Below are 20,333 nucleotides of genomic sequence, written 5' to 3' on the forward strand. Positions count from 1 at the left end.
GTTCTCAGTCCCTTTGAAACGATTGCATACGCCAGATAGGTGTGAAATACGGCCAGAGCAACCGCGAACCAGCGTGCCCCAATCTGGCTACCGAGGAGTGAGAGTCCACGATGTCCATGCATGGCCAAGAGACTGGGCCCTGTTGTATGTCTATACCAACCAACTTTAGCGAGATCGACTAATTCCATGCGATTCCATGTCGCAGCCGTTAGCTACAAGGTTGCGACTGCGCTCTCTCTGGACTTTTCCCGCTCTCCCTACTCTCCCTTTTGCGTCTAGATGGGCATAATCGCAGCCAGCGGAAAAGCTGTCGGCAAAAATTGCTTCGTTGTCATCAAAGCAATGTAAGTCCAAAATTCTTTTGAATGATGTCCCAGCTTTACCACTATGAAAATACATTGCAGTAATGGCGTGCCTTTACAAAACACAAAAAAAAAAAAAAAGAATCACTGTGTCACAGTGAAACGACGATAAACTGTGCGTTTAGTTAGCGATTGTTTTTGCATACTAAACAGAGTTGGGAAATATGAACTGCACAAATTTTTCGTAGCCCGGTGTTGCACTTCACTTTACAAGAAAAGTGACGTATTTATAATTTGCATAGTCTAACTACCGCCGATTATTTATCCTATTAGGCAACCTCTTCACGTTCGAGCGAGTTTCGAGGATGTTTCTCAGTTAAGATTCAAGACGAATATTTAACAAAACGATACATTTAGACTAAACAAACCGTGCAGGGCAGCTATTGCTTTCAAATAGCTTAAACATGAAAGTTTGATGCAATCCTCACAGCACTTTCAAGCTCATATTTTGAGTGTTTCCACAACAGGAACACTACAAAAACGCACCGCCGCAGCCTCTATGTTAGTGTTCGCAGAGCTTCGACTCGAACATCACTAATTATCCAGTACCGGTGTTTACTTGTGTTGACGCTTGTTTAGGCGGTAACACCTAACTGAACACGCCTTTAAACGTGAAGTTAGCGACACAGAGTCACCTACACTACTGTAGAAAAAAACTCTTTAAGTACTGCGAAACGTTCACCCAACTGACGAACTAAAATCACAACTTATTTGCCTCGGCTGATGTCTGGCCCGAAATATAGATTCGTGTAGTACATGAGCATGACATTGTTATCGACTAAAATTCCTCCGAAAGTGCTTTAGCGTTTTAAAATTCGCAGAAAATAAAGCTCTTACACGCACAAATGAATCAAAGGAGTTAAGAGCGTACGATTTTGAAGTATTTAGTAAGAGTCCAGCTCCCACTTTTTATCGAGTTCAAAAAGATGCATGAGTGGTTTAGCGGCTTATGTTTCCAGAAATACTGCACGAGCATTTTGAGGAACCACGTGGAAGTGCCTGCTCGACGATGTGTACTAAATGAATTCTTATACATGAACACCTAGTGACCAGAAATATCGGTGGTTGGTGCTGCTCGCACACGGATGGCATTTGGCCACCGATAAAAGAGCGTTTTAATTGCATATGTACAGCACATTTCAATTGCATATATGTACAGCACTATGTACAGCACATATCACGTCAATTGGAATGAACACCGCTTGCGCCCTTTCCGCGCACGTATGCTTTACATCAACTCGACAGTGACGCTAAACGCTCACCTGTGCATACAAATCCCGGCGGAATGACGTGAGAGGCTGCTCGACAAACACTGACAACTTCACCTGCAGGGCGGGAAGGGCGCTTTATGGAACGCTGTGGAACGTCGGTCGCGTTCTTGATTAACCGTACCATAGTCAACCGTATCCTTGCGCTGTTTCTGACATAAATAAAGATCCGCGATAACTCCATATCGCACACTAGGGAGAACTTGTGCCGTCATTTTAACCGCAATTCTTGCAAAATGAGCTGCTCTTAGCTTTTTTCCTCAACTTTGCGTCGGCGTCCACAAGACCGCACACATTGCTAAAAATACACTTCCCATGTACGAACTCAACCTCTCCTATCCAGCACCTTCCCCACACACGGTGGACGTTGTAATACATCAACTCTATAATGTGTATTTGCTTAGTCGCGTTCAAAATATGTCTGTTAAGGATAGACAGTTTGTGTTACAAAGTTCCTCCCATCAATGTTATTTTTTTTTTCGATTTCTGCTGCAGTCAATATGAAGCGACAGACCGTTTCCTGTGAACCGAACACCGCTGCGAAATCTTGCTTAAAACTTGTTGTATGCCGTACGCACATATTGTGTAACTTAAAGAAAAGATTAGTTCCTGGGAATCTGATTTTGATATACCCCCTCCCCCCCCCAACGTGAAAGGAGATGACCGAACTTAGTAGTCACTGTTGAATGTGACGTCAGGTAACCCAGCTTCCGGTTAGTGCTCGGCCATATGTCAGCTGCCAGCTGCACCGCCTGCCAGCGTCATGCTCGGGATGTTTCACTCACAATGCCAAGCGTCGTCACCGGATTTCCTGGTGAACCTTTAACGCTGTCACTTTAAAGCTAAATAGTTGACATCAGCACCTGTCCCGCACAGACATCTGTGTGCCAGTTCGCAGAAAAACCTCCGGTCTGGGCTGCCTCATTTCTCATATAAATGTAAGCATTTTAATAGAGCACTGTCAGAAATCAATGTCCTAAGTCACGTTGTTTGAGTTCTGCGCACTTGCCTTGTGCACTTGTGGCATACCGGCTAACATATTTGCCCAGTCGAAAACAATCCCTCGTGACGGACGTATTAAGGCGAAAGCCTTTAATGGCTCGTGCTGTCGTGGACAAAATGTGGCCCGCTTTTGCGGCGGCTCTGATTGGCCGAGGCGGGATGACGTCATAGAGGTCTCGACCAATCAAAAAGCACAACCACAGTATGCGCGAATGCGTGCCTTATGTGGCCATATGGCAATCTATGATCAATAACTAACTAACGACTAATTAAGTAGTAAATGAATTAGTATATAATGACTAATTAAGTAATTCAATAATTGACTGTTTATTGTCGAATCAATTAGGTAATGACCCCGCCGGGGTGGCGCAGTGGTTACGGCGCTTGACTACTGTTCCCAAGGACGCGGGATCGAATCCCGGCCTCGGCGGCCGCTTTTCGATGGAGGCGAAAAGCAATGCGCCCGTGTGCTGTGCGATGTCAGTGCACGTTAAAGAACCCCAGGTGGTCGAAATTTGCGGAGTCCTCCACTACGGCGTCTCTCATAGCCTGAGTCACTTTGGGACGTTAAACCCCACAAACCAAACCAAACCAATTAGGTAATTAATCAATTGCCTACCTAATGACTACCTAATTAATTATTTTTATTTAATTACTAATTTGCGCCAGTTGCGTAGCAGAATGCGGCACTCAGGCTTTCGCCTTTCACTACTTTAGTCGCTAAAGTCCCTCGTAATGTTTGGTCAGCACAGCGAGACTTCTATCATATCTCTTGTTCACCACACGCAGCGCACGTATACTTGCCTAGTTATGGACGGAAACAACGTTGGCAATTCTACATTAAATACCTCTTCGGTGGCACCGCATCGCCCGTGGTCCGTATTCGCACAAGCGCACGCGGCCGGGACCGCGCCCGAGTTCTGGAGATGTTCTCATATGAAGTCAATCTGAAATCGCCTGCAGCCGCGTCCAGACGTTTGCCGCCTTCAGAGCATGCTAGTTATGGCTCACTGGAAATCATCGCTCCGACAAAGAACCACACAACACACTATTGCTTCCGACGACGCATGCGCAGAAAATGTTGCTGGACACCAAAACCCAATCTCTCTTTCATTGTCTTTCAATACAGAATACGTCTTGCGAATTCTGTGAGATCGTGCAATTTTTAATAAAACTGGCTGCGGGTTCATTGCGCAAACTGATTCTTGAGCTAACGCCGATGATAACGCGGAACATTGTCAGTAACAAGTTACAAAGGCAAACTAAACGATGGTAAAGCAAGTGAGAAGTCGTTGCTTCGCTTATATAAACGTTGGAGCACAGAAGAGGGCTCGAAACTATACAATCGTGGATCTGCATCCCAGACATCGATCAAGGAAATGTAGTGAACGTGTCAAAAAACGTGCGCCCCAGTATTACTCATTCGGGCTTAATCAGATAAAATATTAGTTTCTACGATATACGCAATAAATATAGGGCATAATAGTAGCAAGTGAAATAGCGTGTTATATATATCTCGTATTGTGGCCGACGATTTGCGCAAATATATTACTGCGATACCATCAAACGTTGATCAAATCCAACACAGCCAGCTTGTCAGCCTCGCGTCCACTTTAGAAGTGAACAGAAAGCTCCGGAAGTGTCCATTACAAACACAAATTTGTTATTTTTGCTGCTCAACTTTTTTATATTCAACTCGCTCGCATCAAACAACCTAACTGCGAAAATCCATGAACCCAACTCTTCTGAAACGCAGATGCCTCTGCACTAATTTCCCCAGTTTCGTTTCTTCTCCACTTTTTCTCTCACGGCGTCAATTTGCATCGCTGTTGTGTTCATTCCAAAGTCCTTCCTTAATTTTTCGTGGAAGTCAAAGTCCAACGGATGACGTGATAACCGGGCCGCGCAGCCAAACTTGACAGTTATGCAAACCACAACATGTTTGTTGACAGGCAATAGAGGTTGCATTCACTATAGGAACAGCGCGCGAAAACCTGTTAACCCTGAGGCATGCATCAATGACTCTCGCTCGAAGGATCAAAGAGAGACAGACTCAATTTTCATTTTTCTCTACTATATACCCCCCCTCCCGCTCCATTTTCCCTCACTCCATCTCTAAATTCAAACGCGAGCCTCCATATATTCACTTTTTCTCTCGCCAATTTGCAGCTCGATGTCGATATAGGAAAACTGATAAAACTTTACAGAAGCATTTTGAGCAGATTAGTTGTCTAAAACCTAACGCAAGAACTAGAAGGACTGAGTGCTATTCATAGACAGGCAATGTTCGGATTGGACTCCGGCTTGGAGACACATATGAAGTCAACACTGGCTGCTACGTCCAACACCTTTCCCTCGTTTCGGTGCTGATAAGTCCAAGTTTTTCTAGTTCGCAAAAGTCAGTGCCGTCGATGTTACTCGGACTGCACGATGCCGACATCGCGGTTGTTAGTATCCCTTACATGCGTTTCCCTCTGATCCCTGTGACCGTACAGTACAGTCGAAACTATTGAATCCACGTGCGCTACCCGCATTTTCTTATTGGAATCCTGTCATGGAGATCTACGATACGACGACTGAAGCGCAGCACCTAAGTATGACCTTGAGACGCATAGGTGTTGCTTAATTTTTACGGCGGAGTTAAAAAATGGTTTAGTCAAAGTGGTATGCGCAAAACTTACAGCCAATGAACCATGGTGAATGATCATTGATCAACGATAGCAATTTTGGTAAGTGATTAGCATAGTGATGACGTCACGCATTGCTGCCATCAAGTGCAGACAGACACAGTGGCCTATTCATGAATCGAATAAGTTAGCTCTGCACCATGCGTACCGGTTACTACCTCCAGTACGAAGAACTGGAGGTAGTAAACTGGCCCTCACCGGAGGTGTATACGGATCAGTGTAAGCTGTCCGCACGTCCAAGACGGCAGCTACTGGCTTTCTTTTCTCTCTCGGGGAAAGCGATTGGACGACGACATCGGCGTCAACACGAAACTATGGGAGTTTGTCTAATACAGTTCGCTCTGTAAAAAGAGACAAACAGCTAAGACGACGTTTTTGTCTGCAGTTGAATAAAAGTTGATGCACACGACGGCCTTGGCTGGAAAGTGCCCTAAGATAGTCACAAACCGCCAAACGTACTCAAGTGAAACCCGCGCGAAGTGCCTGCTAAGTTACACCAGTCATTTGGTTCGCACGCTGAGCGCGTGCCAGTACCTTCGCTGTGTGTGCTTGGAATCCCACGCTTTCATTCAAGAAACAAGTGTGGGATTCCCACGGGGATTACTCCTTCCGGATAGCGTAGTCATGGGTCGCCTGAAACGCACGCCTCTATAGCTGGCCGGAACGAATGGCATCTTTCGCAGTGCATACCATCTTAATCCGACTAATAAGCTACCTTACGGACGTGTTACCGCATTTTCCACCGATCAGTGTGCTATATATATTCAAGATGAGTGATAAATATGTATCGCTCGTTCATTCTCACATACCTTATGAAACGCGCGTTATGCCAACTAGGGCTGCTCTGTAGAGAGCCCGTCGGCGTGAGCATTAAATTAGCGAAGCGGTCACGTCTACCCCGTTGTCTCGCCTTTCGTAATCTGATGCGTCATTTAAAAATCTGATTTAAAACTGCGCTAGTTTTATTATAAGGCTATGTAAGTGTACGTAATAACTGTAAGGAGTGTCACCAGTACGTACTCCAAGGCTATACAAAAGGCATTTGACATTGAGGTCTGCTCTCTACAGTTTAGTTGGCCGTCAAATTCGATGCGTTCTCAGAAGCTTCACTTAATCATATGTAACCTGCTGACATCCTTTCGCGTGTGAATTTCTTTGTGACTGAGAAAAGAATAGGGAGGTGCGAGCTACATAGTCATTACTGTCTGCAGCTAAATAGCATTGCGTCCACTTTTACGCTGAGGTTTCTACGCTTTACTGTGACCGCTAGACTTGGTTATTCTGTGAGGTTTAACGTGTCAAAATAACCCAGAAAATGAGGGATGTCGTAGTGAAGTGCTCCAGAAGTCTCCACCATTCAGGGTTAACGTGCACTGATATCGCACAGTACACGGGTGCCTTGCTTTCCGCCTCCATCGAAAAGCGGTCGCCACGGTTGGGATTAAGCCCGCGTCCTTGGGTTCAGCAGTGGAGTGCCGTAACCACTAAGACACCGCGTCGGAGCATGTAACCACAAAATTCCGGCCAAGCATACTGCTAGACAGCGCTTAATAAACATACATTTCTCCACTAAAACCAATGTCGACCTCGGCACCTCATTCATCCGTGCGTTGAAACACATCGGGCAGCTGAAGACATTATTAGCCAGGCAGGCCACTAGCCATTCCGAGCAAAGAATAAAGGAAGTACTGCTTTTCCGCAACAAAACCAAAGGTTGGCGCTTTGAAACGACACTTCGAAAAGTTAATTATGAACTTGGTACCTCTAAATACTGGGCTTCAAAGGGCCGTGTTTAGAGACTATGGAATAATAGGCATCATTTGATTTACCTTTTACTGGTCACGTATTTTGCGAGATAGCCTGCAGCACAATAGCTCATTTCGCGTCAACCATTAGGCTGTGCGGCCCGAATAGGTGCAAAACCAGATTGTAACATCAACAAATAACCCCCGACTCCGGCGCACCTGACGTAGCGCCACACAATGAAAAGGACCAATAGCATCACGGCAGTTTATAGCGCTAATTGCGACTCAAGAAAATGTTTCGCTAGTCTTCTCGGAGCCTTTTCCTTTCACCAGCGTACCCGTTTGAGAAGCCAATTAGCTCGTTAGAAGCTCGCCGTACAGCGTTTCTGAGCCGAATATGAAGGACAGAAGACAAAGAGGGATACGCCTCCTTCTCGCGAGTACCTGTATCTCTACATTTTTCTCTTTTCTTCCGGAAACAGATACAACGACCCCCAAACGCCACTGATTCTTAATTGAGCTGTTTCGCTACGCACAGAGCGGGGCAGAGAGCAAGAGGGAGGAAAAATACGGCACGACATCTCGTCGCAAGTCCCTGTATCCTTATGTTTTGTCCCTTTTTTTCCCGGTGCGACTATAACAACATCGCGAGCGCTCCCTACGCGCAGCATCGCTCCACTGTTTTTCCTGGCCGACGAGCGTGGGTCGAGCCCGCGCGGACGCGTTAGTTCGGTCGGCTCGCGGGCACGACAGGGAAAAAAGGGCAAAATCCCGCGTACTCCCGTTGGCGCCGGAGGGAGCTCCCGCATCTGAGTCACGGGGGCGATGCGCGGCGCTCCAGTGTTCCCTCGTCGAAGAGTGCGGCGGCGCCGCTGCGCGCAGGGGCATCCCCGGAAAACGGCTTTCACCGCGCCACGGGTCCGAGCTCCCGCCGTCGAAGGCAGGAAGGAAGGAAGACGATGCGCGGCGCGGTGGCGGCACGGGAAAAAAGGAATTGGGAAGAAAAGGGGAAATGCGGCCGCGCGCGCACTCCGGGCAGTTCGCGCGCTTTCTCGCTGATGCCGCGCGGATATATATACGCGCGGAAAGAAAGCCACGTGGGACGCGCGCGGAAGCGCGCGCGTTTCTAAAGCTAATTGTTGCAAGCTTCGCGCGGGAAATCGAGGAGAAGTCAGCAGCCTGTTTCTGAAAGAAAGGAACAAAAAGTGGAATAATTTTTGCCCCTTATATAAGGTGGGCATTGATAACGTAAGAAGCATAAAGTCGTGTCCGCTGCTTCAGCTGCAGATAAGAAAGACATTTGTTTTGAATGCTGTCATTTACGTGTAATCATCCTATGGTAAGCGCTAATCATGTTTACAGCTTAGTCATACACTGTCGTAATGCGAAGCACGAGAAACGGAACCGACATGTGCTCATTAGAAAAAAAAGAGACACACCGCTTCAGAAATTTTCATCCGAAATACCAAAACATGCCCTCCGCCATTGAACTAGTGTACCTTCAGATTCACTCAGTGCTAAAGAACGACAAATATAGAACCAAAATATCGGTTTCATATTACAGTTCCAGCTGATACCGTGTTACGACGGAGCGTCGAGAGAGAAAAAGCCGCGCGAGTCCCTCGGAAGTGCACTGTGGCACGTCATATAACCTTCGTTCGGGTCCAGGGGTTTTCCGGAGGATGGGTGAGGAAAGAAACACGGAAGCTATATAAAGGACGGGGAATCATCGACGAGTTCGACCAGAGGGAGGACTCACGCGGAGGGGAGGTCACGCCCGCACGTGCAAATCAATGATGGATTGATTCCCGCCTGGTGTAGCCTCCGGATCGCCCTCGGCCACAGTCCACGTGTTTCTGTCGATGCGGCGTACAGTGCGAAGATGACAGCGGAACTGGAAAGCGTTTGTGTAAACTTTGTGACGAAGACAAGTGTGTTTTCTGCGGCGCCTTGCTTTATGAGACGCAGTGTAAAGTGATACGCACTTTGCGAAAGGTGCACGCTCTTTACCTGGCTATGTGGAATTCCTCAAATCAACGCGATGAAGGCGAAAGTGAGTGGCATGGAACGACAAGGCCGACCTGTGTGTTCAGTGAGTGCGCGTCAAGCAGTGCTGAAGCATGTGGTTATCCCCAGGAGTATGATACTAGGTGCGAAAGTGTGATGTTCACCCATAATAAGGTTCCAGTCGGTGACAGAAGACCCGACATTTTCGCCCCAGCAAAGTTTTTGCGCACGCACGTTTCTCGGCGGCCTGGTGAGCTGCTGTTGCTAGAAATCACCTTGCCAAAGCTGGTAAACTGGTGACAACCGTGCCAAGCGGAGTATTGGACATGTTTTACGGCACTCAAAAATACATGGCAAAAGCTAAGGAATGCCGTAAGACGGACAAGGACGTCAGAAAACAACGTGTCATTCCCTTCATTGAAACGCTAAGTAAGGCAGCGAGCAGCCTTCAGGTAAAGTTCGCTCTCTACCGCTCCTACGAAGCAAACTGACTATCAGTCAATTAAGATGGGTTTCACGGGACCACAATTTCCTTCCTTCTAAAACAGAACCGACAGCACACGCATCAACAGCACCGGGCCAAGTTTGACGCAAGCAAGAAAACACTGTCTTGAAACATTCGAAACACGCACAAGCCAAGGCCGAAGCGACAAGAAACCAGCTGCGCACGATACTGACCTGCGAGCCTGAGAGCCGACATCCTCTGGAACTCGGGTTCTTCGAGCCACTTGTACATGCGACGGAAGGTCTCCCTGCCCGACTTGAGCTTGCTCCAGGGTTTCGGGTTCCGCAGCAAGTCCGACAGAGTCCCCTGAGAGCGGCACAACACACGCTGCGCAAAGATGGCCTGCGGAATGCTGTAGCGCTTCAGCTCAGCGCTGATGCGCTGCGCCAGTTCCTTGGTGTTGATCTCCTCCGCCTCGTCGGCGGGGCTGGACGCACCACCCGCACTGACTTGGGCCTGCTGGGCTGCCTGGTGCTGTTGTTGCTGCTGTTGTTGTTGTTGCTGCTGTTGCTGCTGCGGGTGGGATGCCTGCTGAGTGACCACCGCCGGGTGGATGGCCTTTGCAGGACTCAGTACCAGGCTGGACGACACCACGGACGCCTTGGCTCCGCACACGACGACCTGTCCCAGCGCGTTGCTGACCACGGGGAGGAGGACCCGCGCCGGCTTCGGCTCCGGCTGCGGCGGGGGCGGCGGCGGTTGCGGCGGCGTGGCCGGCGCGGCCAGGTGTGCCTGGGGGGGTGTGTGCGGAGACAGGCCGTTCAGGGCCGGCAGCATGGGCGAGTGTAGACTGGTCGGCGACTGGGGCGAGCCCAGCCGCGTGAGCTCGCGCTGCGGGGCAGACCCGCCGTATGACGTGGGCTCGTAGCCGTTGAGGCCCTTGTCGACGCTCAGGCCGTTCTGCGAGTAAGGAGGCGGCGATGGCAGAGCGCTTCCCGCGCCAAGCATGGGCGCCGTGCCATGCGGCGGGCTCATGTTCATCGCTCCCGACATGGCACCAAGCTTGTCGTATTGCGAATAGCCGCCCATGCCCATGGCAAGCGGCGCGAAGCCGCCGTTGGCTCCTGGGTGGTGTTGATGGTGGTGACCGTAGTGGGAGAACTTGTCCGACATGGTCGAGATGGGCGGCAGCGGCTGCAGCGGCGTCAGCGTGGCATAGCTGCTGCTCGAGAATCCGCCGGGGGACATGCGACCCGGGTAAGAACCCGGGTCGAGCCCCCGGAACTCGGAAGCGTCGATCATGCCCGTCGACGAGGCAGGACTCACGGGCTCGTCGAGGTCGTCTTCGTCGGCGCCAACTTCGCCGACTTCGCCACACGGCGAGTCGTCGCGCACCGAGAGGTCGGCCGCCTGCAGCAGCTCGGGCGACTGCTCGGAGCCGGCGTCGAGCGGTGAGCGGACCGCATGCCGCTCCGCCTCCTCCTCCTCGATGTCGTCGTCCTCCTCCTCGACCGCCGTGGCCACGGGGGACGCGACTGGAGAAGGGGAGCGCACCTCCTCCTCCTCCTCGCGTACCTCCTCCTCCTCCTCTCCCTCGGCGCCAGCCGCGGCGGCCGCCTCCTCCGGCGACAGGCAACCGCCGCTGTTTTCGTCCATGCTCTTCGCCTCTCGGGGCCCCGGGGCCGCTGCCAATCAGACCGCCATCGACGCGGGGCCTCACTCGTTGCGTGGCCCTCCCACGCTGCCCGTCGCTGGCCCGAGGTAAGCAATTCCGGAACGTCTTACTTGTGTCTCCGGACGACGGGTGCCATGGGTGCCGGCGCCATCTTGCCTCTGTGTTCCCCGCGACGCCGAACGCAGCGCCGCGGCGCAGCGCCCATCTGCGCATGCGCCGCGGGGGCCACCCGTGCGGGGCTGCTGCTGGCATCGCCAGCCCCGAACGCGGGCGCCAGCACCCCACCGCCGCCACGGTACGTCCTGTCCCCAGCGCGCGCTGTTCGGGACCCCCGAACGCCGTGTTTACAAGCGACACGCGGTCTTCCGAAACCACGCGGTCGCCGATCCCTCCTACTCTTCGAACGGCCATCGATCTCCTAATTATGAGCGCACCGCGCCGCCGCCGATCTCGCGCGGACAACCTCCCCCACTTCGAACCCCCCGCCGCCAGTCGGCCCAAGGCAAGGTCAGGGACGCACGTCAATACACGGAGAGCCGCCCCTGTAAAGCGTGCACCGCCGCAGAGCAACCAGAGCAGCGGGCGAGGCGACTTCTCAAGACGAGGAGCGGAGCAATCGGGAGAAGCCCGCTTCCCGGACACCGAGGACAGAGGAGCTACCGCGAAGGGCAGCGCGCCCGGAGGCTCAAGGCTGAGCCACCCCAGAAATACCTCCGCACCGCGACCGCAAGTTTTTCTGTCCTCGCTTAAACTTTTTTTCTCGATTTTCGTCTTGACCTGTGCCGAATTCTAATCAACGCTGGTTGAAACCTTCTTTGTCATCCAGAACCTAACGCATGACCCTTTACTATTCTTCTCTGCTCGAGTGCATTTTTATTGCCCTGCACACGTCGTACTTAAGAGTGGAGATTTCTTTGCTCAAGAAGCAACCAACGCAACTTCTTCGCAGTGACTAGAACGACGGTGGCGCCCTCTGCCGCCATAGATCCAAACTACACATGACTCTCTTCCTGCCGAGGCGCCATCTAGGAGCAACTAAGCTAACTGTGTAGGAAAAAAAAAAGGAGAACGCTTTTCCCTACTCGCCCTTTTTTCCTGTTTGCCCCACCCGGCCTCTTTCTTTCGCGTCTCAGGATCCGCCTGGCCGGGTTACCGGAGCGACGGCCTTTGAAACCCAAACAATGAATGTCACTCCCTCTCTTCTTCGTCCTCCTCCTGAAATATAAAAAAAAAATAAAGGAGCCCAGCCGCGGGCGTAAGGACGCCTGCTCGCTGGAGCGTCATTTCCTTTCCACCGGCCTTCTCTTGAACGGCATAGCGCCGAGCAGTCGCGCTGGCTTTTCCCTGCTGGGCGCGGCACTGCAGATTCACTTCTCTGAAAAAGGCTCTCTGCAATTTCTCTTTGTCTCGAGTGGCGAGGGACGCCTCGCGCTCCACTCTGACTCAACGCTGTTGTCTAAATATCGCCAGATAAAAAATCCGAGGTTTGGAATGAACAAAAACAAACGCAAATAGCAACGTGAAGAGAAATGTATGCGCTATTGGATGTTTGCCATGTAAACGTGTGTTTATCCCCTCCAGCTGTTAAAAGCTCTGTGCTAAAAGTCAACCTATGGGAACTAGTCACATTATGCCCACTTAACTGATCCCTAAGAAATCTAGTTTTGCGAGATGTGTTTATATGTATAGTTTCTTCCAGCCACATTTGACTTTAACTTCTGTCGTGCACATTTCTTGTTCACGCTGGTTCTTCGTCCCGACTTCTTTTAGCCTCTCCAAAATATCCGTTCTAAATCTCGCTCACCCTCCCTCCCTACAGGCTTGGAGCATTAAGTGCCTCTCGGTGAAGAGCAAATAAACTAAATAATTCTGAACTTGATGTGTGTTTATTTTTCCATCTGAATTTAAAATAGAAACTAGACGAACAAGGTATATACACAAGCTTCACTGCAATGATTCAGCTTTCTGCTCACTATTCTTTTTTCTTTTTTTCAGCGAGGAATTCTGCAGCTATTTTAGCTGATCTCAGCTGCACCATAATGCTGCAGAGGCCGGTTTAAAGTTCCGACCATCCAGCATTTCTTTCATACTGGCTGTTGCGTATAATTAGATTTGGCAAATCAGGCTATATTAAAATATAAAAGCCACGAAACAGTGCACAGATACGGGTAAACGCACAATAAATAAGCTCATATGAAATTTTTAAACCTGCTTTTTATGTGGAATGCAGGGCACTGGTTGAAATTTTGAGTTTATGTGCCAACGTTTTAGCTTTTTGTAAAGAATCATCATAGTGTAGGTGTTCTGTATATTTGGCAACTGACGGATTAAATTCGATTTGAAATAGTACCTAGGAGGAAGCTGCTTGGAAAACAGTGAGATACATTCATATTAATTTGTGCGCATGATGTGCACTATGCGTGTAATATTGTACTTTGCAATGGCAATTCCAAGTTAGCGGGCTAGCCAATTCCTATCAACTGCGAAATTCTCATGCAGTACACCAACAGTAAAAGCATCCGTTGATGGGAAACAGCAATGACAGAGCACAAAGCTGCGACTCAGTGCAACATGATAACCCAAGTTAATGTCACCCTTACGGCATAAACGCCTATGCTGCTTTCTTCGGGAGCAGTGCGTCGGTGAGCGCTTTCTTCTCTCTCTCTCTCTCTCTCTCTCTCTCTCTCTCTCTCTCTCTCTCTCTCTCTCTCTCTTTCTCTTCTGAGGCCTCTGAAGTCAATAGCAATGATTTTTCGTGCCAGCAGCGGAGACCTCGAATGAAATCGCAAATAACTTTTTTATTTTCTATAAAAATATTTTATTTTGACAGAATTATATTATTATAACACTAAATATTATATATTTATATTATATTATAACTTTATATTATATTATAACTTTATATATTATTACTTTATATTATATTATTATAATATCATTATAATATTAAATAAATATTATATTATAACACTAAATAAAATAGACAAGAAATGCTTCCATTACTGGCGCTACCAAATGTGTATGTCTTGGTTGTATTCATTTTCCTCAGATAGGGACTTGTATTCCGTAATCTCTCAATTATGCAAGTCGCATGAAATAATGTGTGTATGCGCATGCCTGCTTTTCATTTCTTCGCTGTTGTGTATTTTATGTGTGTGTGTGTGTGTGTGTGTGTGTGTGTGTGTGTGTGTGTGTGTGTGTGTGTGTGTGTGTGTGTGTGTGTGTGTGTGTGTGTGTGTGTGTGTGTGTGTGTGTGTGTGTGTGTGTGTGTGTGTGTGTGTGTGTGTGTGTGTGTGTGTGTGTGTGTGTGTGTGTGTGTGTGTGTGTGTGTGTGTGTGTGTGTGTGCGCGCGCGCGCTTTACTTTCTGTGCTCATTGATTGTTACGTTTACGTGTGTATAAGCCTGAAAACATGTTTTTACATGTCCTTTAGCGTGTCTCCACTGCTATGCATATATATATGTACGTATGTACGGGCCTAAACTAGCTTCGGCTATTGGCCCAACATTTCTTTGCAATTTGTACATTTATTACTTACTGAAAATAAATGTACCGCATTCCCGACGCTCTTTGAGCAGTCTTTTGTTAAGGCAACCTGACGACGACACTCGGCACAACCACTGCGTTCAAAATATTTTCCCCTAATCAGTAGTAGTAAACACGTCTAGCAATAAAACCTGCGTGAGGTCGTGTCGGCCATTTTGTTTATTGCAGAAAGAAGTCGACAATGGCAACATAATATGCTAAGCAATAAAGGTGATCGAAAGCGTGCTGTATACTGTTCTGAAGAGCGAAGGCTCGTACAGGAAGGAGTCCCACATAGTTACATACCTACCGGCTTTAGAGAATACTGAAGAAACTGTTCGGCTAAATTTCGCCACTGCGCCGGCCGTGACTAATTTCATTTGTTTTATCTTTGTACCGTTAGCTGTTCATGGCGCTTACTCTGCTTTCACGGCGCAGCTGGCCTCCGCTCCGCAAGCAACTGGAGAAAAATACCAGATAACGCTGAAAAACATCGTGGTCACTTACTTGGAACCGTCCAGAAATATTTTTCTTATAACGTGGCAAGCGAGCTTTATCGCTTTGTGCTTGCTGTTTAAAGGACTATACCAACAAATTTTGTTGCCTCTTTCTTTTTTTCTTTTTTTTTGGTACCGATGCGTAAGACATTCCTGTATATGGCTCACCGCGCGGTTTTCGCTTACGGCTGCTAAATAACTTTAAATTGAATTTACTTTTCTCACCAGTTTCAGTTTCGGTTTCTGAAGCCGAGAGATGACTGTGACGTCACAATCAAGTCTAGGTCACGCGCGGCAAGAAAAACCAGAGATATAATCGCTGACTCTTCACCTTTTGTAATTCCTGTCATTGAAGAAGGCTGGCTTAGTGTGCTAGTGAGTTAAAACGACAGAGGAACGATTATATCGCTGTTTTATTCATCCCTTGCGTGACCTAGACTTGACTGTGACGTCACAGTCATCGCTCGACAGTTGAAACCGAAACAGAAACTGGTGTTAAAAGAAATTCGATTATAAATTATTCAGTGGCCGTAAGCGAACATCATGACGCGATTCATGTACATTAATGTCTTACCATGATTACAGAAGATAAAACATAAATTCAAAAATGAAGTGTCTATACTCCTTTAAGACGTGGCCGTAGTGCTGCCAAACTGTCATGGTATCAAGCCGAATTTTCTGTTTTTCGAGATTGTTGTTGATATTTATTCCCAGCCTATTTTGAAATTTCTCGGCCGCCCTCATTACGAGCGCGGCAAATAGCGGCAGGCATACTAATATTCCACATCCCACTTTCTCACTTGCAGCTGTTAGCGCCTCCGAGTTGTTTTCTGTTAAAAGATGACGTCACAGTCATCGCTCGACAGTTGAAACCGAAACAGAAACTGGTGTTAAAAGAAATTCGATTATAAATTATTTAGTGGCCGTGAGCGAACATCATGACGCGATTCATGTACAGTAATGTCTTACCATGATTACAGAAGATAAAACACAAATTCAAAAATGAAGTGTCTATACTCCTTTAAGACGTGGCCGTAGTGCTGCCAAACTGTCATGGTATCAAGCCGAATTTTCTATGTTTTTCGAGATTGTTGTTGATATTTATTCCCAGCCTATTTTGAAATTTCTCGGCCGCCCTCATTACGAGCGCGGCAAATAGCGGCAGGCATACTAATATTCCACATCCCACTTTCTCACTTGCAGCTGTTAGCGCCTCCGAGTCGTTTTCTGTTAAAAGGTGACGTCACAGTCATCGCTCGACAGTTGAAACCGAAACAGAAACTAGTGTTAAAAGAAATTCGATTATAAATTATTTAGTGGCCGTGAGCGAACATCATGACGCGATTCATGTACAGTAATGTCTTACCATGATTACAGAAGATAAAACACAAATTCAAAAATGAAGTGTCTATACTCCTTTAAGACGTGGCCGTAGTGCTGCCAAACTGTCATGATATCAAGCCGAATTTTCCATGTTTTTCGAGATTGTTGTTGATATTTATTCCCAGCCTATTTTGAAATTTCTCGGCCGCCCTCATTACGAGCGCGGCAAATAGCGGCAGGCATACTAATATTCCACAACCCACTTTCCCACTTGCAGCTGTTAGCGCCTCCGAGTTGTTTTCTGTTAAAAAGTACAAAATTGTCCTGCAGACTGTTTCAGTTACGAGCTATCATTTTTTCCGCACTTCTCGCCAGCACTGAAGCAACAATAAGTTTTCCATGAACTGGTACTTTCGTTTTCCTATAGTGCGCTACGCTTCCCCTATAGTTTCCCTATAGTGCAATATATTCTAGTAGACTATAGTTTCCAGTGCGACGCATGCAGGAACCTAGAAACTCGCCTACCTGTGGATGGCATTGCCGCGTTTAAAGCACGGGGCATATAGACGACGTTTCCCGCACTATAAGATAAAAACAAACAAAACACTTCTACTGATGATCTTAACCATTTCCGGGCGGCGCTGGCAATAAAGTTCCGCCTCAAGGGCCTTGTAGGTATCTTGCCAAACATACTCAAAAAAATATATATTATAAGCTTCTTCTCTCTTTTTGCAAGTGCCGTAGAGGCAACAATTTCGGACTCCTTCCTTTTGACGGTGCTAATCAAGAATGCGCTCTAATATCACGAAAGCATCCCCAGTGGGATAAAGGAGGTATACCTAGCATCCCGCTCCCCTGTTCTCATCGAGGGATTTCTTGCACACCACCATTGGTTCCTCCTGAATTCCCAGCTTCGCAACTGTCCCCATCTGCTGTTGCCTCTCTTCGTTCTGAGGGATAAAGGAACCCCCCAATTACGAAGAGAAACACAGTCCCTCGTTATACGACAACAGCTCAGTGCCACACTCACGACTCTTCGGTTTCTTGTTTTTGTGTAATTCAGTTCACTATGGCCTATTCTGAACCACGAAGAATTAGCGGTACAGGGGGCTCCCACTAATCAGCCGACCTCGGACGCGATTTTTCAAGTCTATCCGAGCACTGTCGCTTCTCTTCGAAGACGAGTCTCATCGCTCGCTAATTGCGCAGAGATGGTTTACGCGTCCCAGTTCAATCACAAAACACGAATCCGCAAATTTGTTTCCAGCCTTTTCTCATCGCATCGTTTCAGTGGTCGACGCCTCTAGTTAAAGTCTGTTGTTTTCACCGCGCTTGGTATTAAGGAAGGAAGTGAGTAGCATGCAGAGTTTTAGAGCGATTTGCTTGTTTCTATCTTCTGTCCATCTGGGACTTTGTACAAACAATCCTTCGTTTCACCAACTAGCCGGTTAAAATAAAAAAGCCGCAGTAGTTCCTCATTGGACGCGGTGGCTTTGTATTATTGAGCGAAATTCGTGAGTTCGACTTGACCGCCGTTGCATTATGTTAAGGGGGACAGTATGAAACTCCTGCGTACAGTACGGAGTCAGTGTACGCTGAAGTTGCACAGGTGTTCGAAATTAGTCCAGAGTCCTCCAACACGCAGTCTCTTTCTCGACTCCTCCTTTCGCTCCTTCCGCTCCTTCCCTGTCTTCAGCAGTATCCTCGGAAGGGCTATGCTAGAGAATCAAGCACGTCTCATGCAACACCCTGTCTGCAGCAGTATCCTCGGAAGGGCTATGCTAGAGAATCAAGCACGTCTGATTCAACACCCTGTCTGCAGCAGTATCCTCGGAAGGGCTATGCTAGAGAATCAAGCACGTCTGATTCAACACCCTGTCTGCAGCAGTATCCTCGGAAGGGCTATGCTAGAGAATCAAGCACGTCTGATTCAACACCCTGTCTGCAGCAGTATCCTCGGAAGGGCTATGCTAGAGAATCAAGCACGTCTGATTCAACACCCTGTCTGCAGCAGTATCCTCGGAAGGGCTATGCTAGAGAATCAAGCACGTCTGATTCAACACCCTGTCTTCAGCAGTATCCTCGGAAGGGCTATGCTAGAGAATCAAGCACGTCTCATGCAACACCCTGTCTGCAGCAGTATCCTCGGAAGGGCTATGCTAGAGAATCAAGCACGTCTGATTCAACACCCTGTCTGCAGCAGTATCCTCGGAAGGGCTATGCTAGAGAATCAAGCACGTCTGATTCAACACCCTGTCTGCAGCAGCATCCTCGGAAGGGCTATGCTAGAGAATCAAGCACGTCCGATTCACCAGCGTTAGAGACGACTTTCCACTACATGGAGTCGATGCTCCTAGTCTGCAGCGGCAATAAATGTCACTTATTTCAGCTCATTGTCGTACTCATTTGTTCCCGAGAACATTGCCAATCGTGATCGGTTGGCGCGCTGTGCAGTTGCGATTACGGATTGTGGTGGCAGTGTGACTGTCAGTGATGGACACAGAATGTGTTCAACCCCTTAATTGCGCCTTCACACCGAAGAGAGTCATAATGCGACCTCCCGTGCAAGCATTGTTGTGACTTTGACGAACTTTAATGAAAGCCGGATGCTACCAAATATTCCACTGAACTTCGGCTGTATGAAATAATTTTTTTTTATTTCAATTAGAGATGGTCTGAGTAATATATTTGTCGTTTACTTTCAATTTTTAATTCTTGGGCTTGATAGTTTTGTTAGCATTATGTGTGCACTTCTTCTTCGGACACCTTATTTACCAAATATAGTATTGTTATTGAGATTGTTTTATTTTCCAGTTACCTGCTCGCTTTTTTTTAATTAATTTTATCAATAATCTAGCAACTTCATGATATACCTGCAGCACACAAAAAAAAAGTATTATTCAAGGTTTGTTAAATACAGTGCTGCCAAAACGTAAATATCAATGTTTTGTTATCAAATTAATTTCTTTTAAGGTCATAAATAAATGGTATGTAACAGGCTTAAAACTGCAGCCTGAGAAGCTGCGGTGTCTGCCTGCATCAAGATATAAGAGGAGAGAGAATATAGATACAGAAAAAGATAGATAGAGGGAAACAAGAGCTTCCAAGGACGATCACATAATGCTGCACAAGTTACAGCCCCGCCAGCTGCTGGAAGCTCACGCTGTGCAAGGATTGACATGAGGGTCATGAAGCTATATGTGACATGAACATTATGATATGAACCGTCATGTGACCAATGTTTCTTTTGAAGGTACGACCCTACTGATCTCAGAACTCTTAGATCATACCTGGGGAAAGAAAAGGGGAGAAGGAAGTAAACACCTTTTTACAAAGTGACAGATTAAGCACAATAGGGAAACTCCGCTTCAAAAAGTCACTAGTAGCAAAGGCAAGGATAGTGATCATTTTGCGGGAGCTTACGAATGACTGCGCCATCTGTAAACGTGCAGTAAAAACTGTCATCTCGGTCTATTAAGTGTTGAATACTATTTCTGAGGTTTACTTCTTAATTTATCTTTCAGGCTGTTACATCCCCAGATTTTTGTTCCTGCTTTTATTTCAACTGGCTTTGTTGCCGTGTGGTCATGCGTCTACCAATTATCTCGAAGGTTGCAGCTTGAAATTAGTTTACTGAGCAGAGGTGACGCGATAATCCCCAAAAACATCCAACCAGACTGGACATGACATTCGTCTTTTATCACAAGGACCATACGTGAAGTAGGGAGGGATTGTAGTGGGTCACGCATGACTTTGGTGAGGACGTCATTTCATGCGGACGATTGTGACAAGGTCCCG

At 47.7% G+C, this 20,333-nt stretch overlaps 1 protein-coding gene across 2 annotated transcripts in view; it reads right to left on the reverse strand.

Annotated features, from left to right (window-relative positions):
- Positions 1–11,172, reverse strand: part of LOC146181844 (uncharacterized) — a 163,022-nt gene extending 151,850 nt beyond the window's left edge. For both annotated transcript variants that reach the window (XM_084575560.1, XM_084575559.1), the window contains exon 1: positions 9,750–11,172. In XM_084575560.1, coding sequence (XP_084431686.1) covers positions 9,750–11,172 — 1,423 coding nt within the window. The remainder of the gene's footprint in view (positions 1–9,749) is intronic.
- Positions 11,173–20,333: the final 9,161 nt, after the last annotated feature.

This window comes from Amblyomma maculatum, chromosome 8, assembly GCF_055883805.1.
Source record: "Amblyomma maculatum isolate TAMU_Amacu chromosome 8, ASM5588380v1, whole genome shotgun sequence".
Taxonomy (NCBI): domain Eukaryota; kingdom Metazoa; phylum Arthropoda; class Arachnida; order Ixodida; family Ixodidae; genus Amblyomma; species Amblyomma maculatum.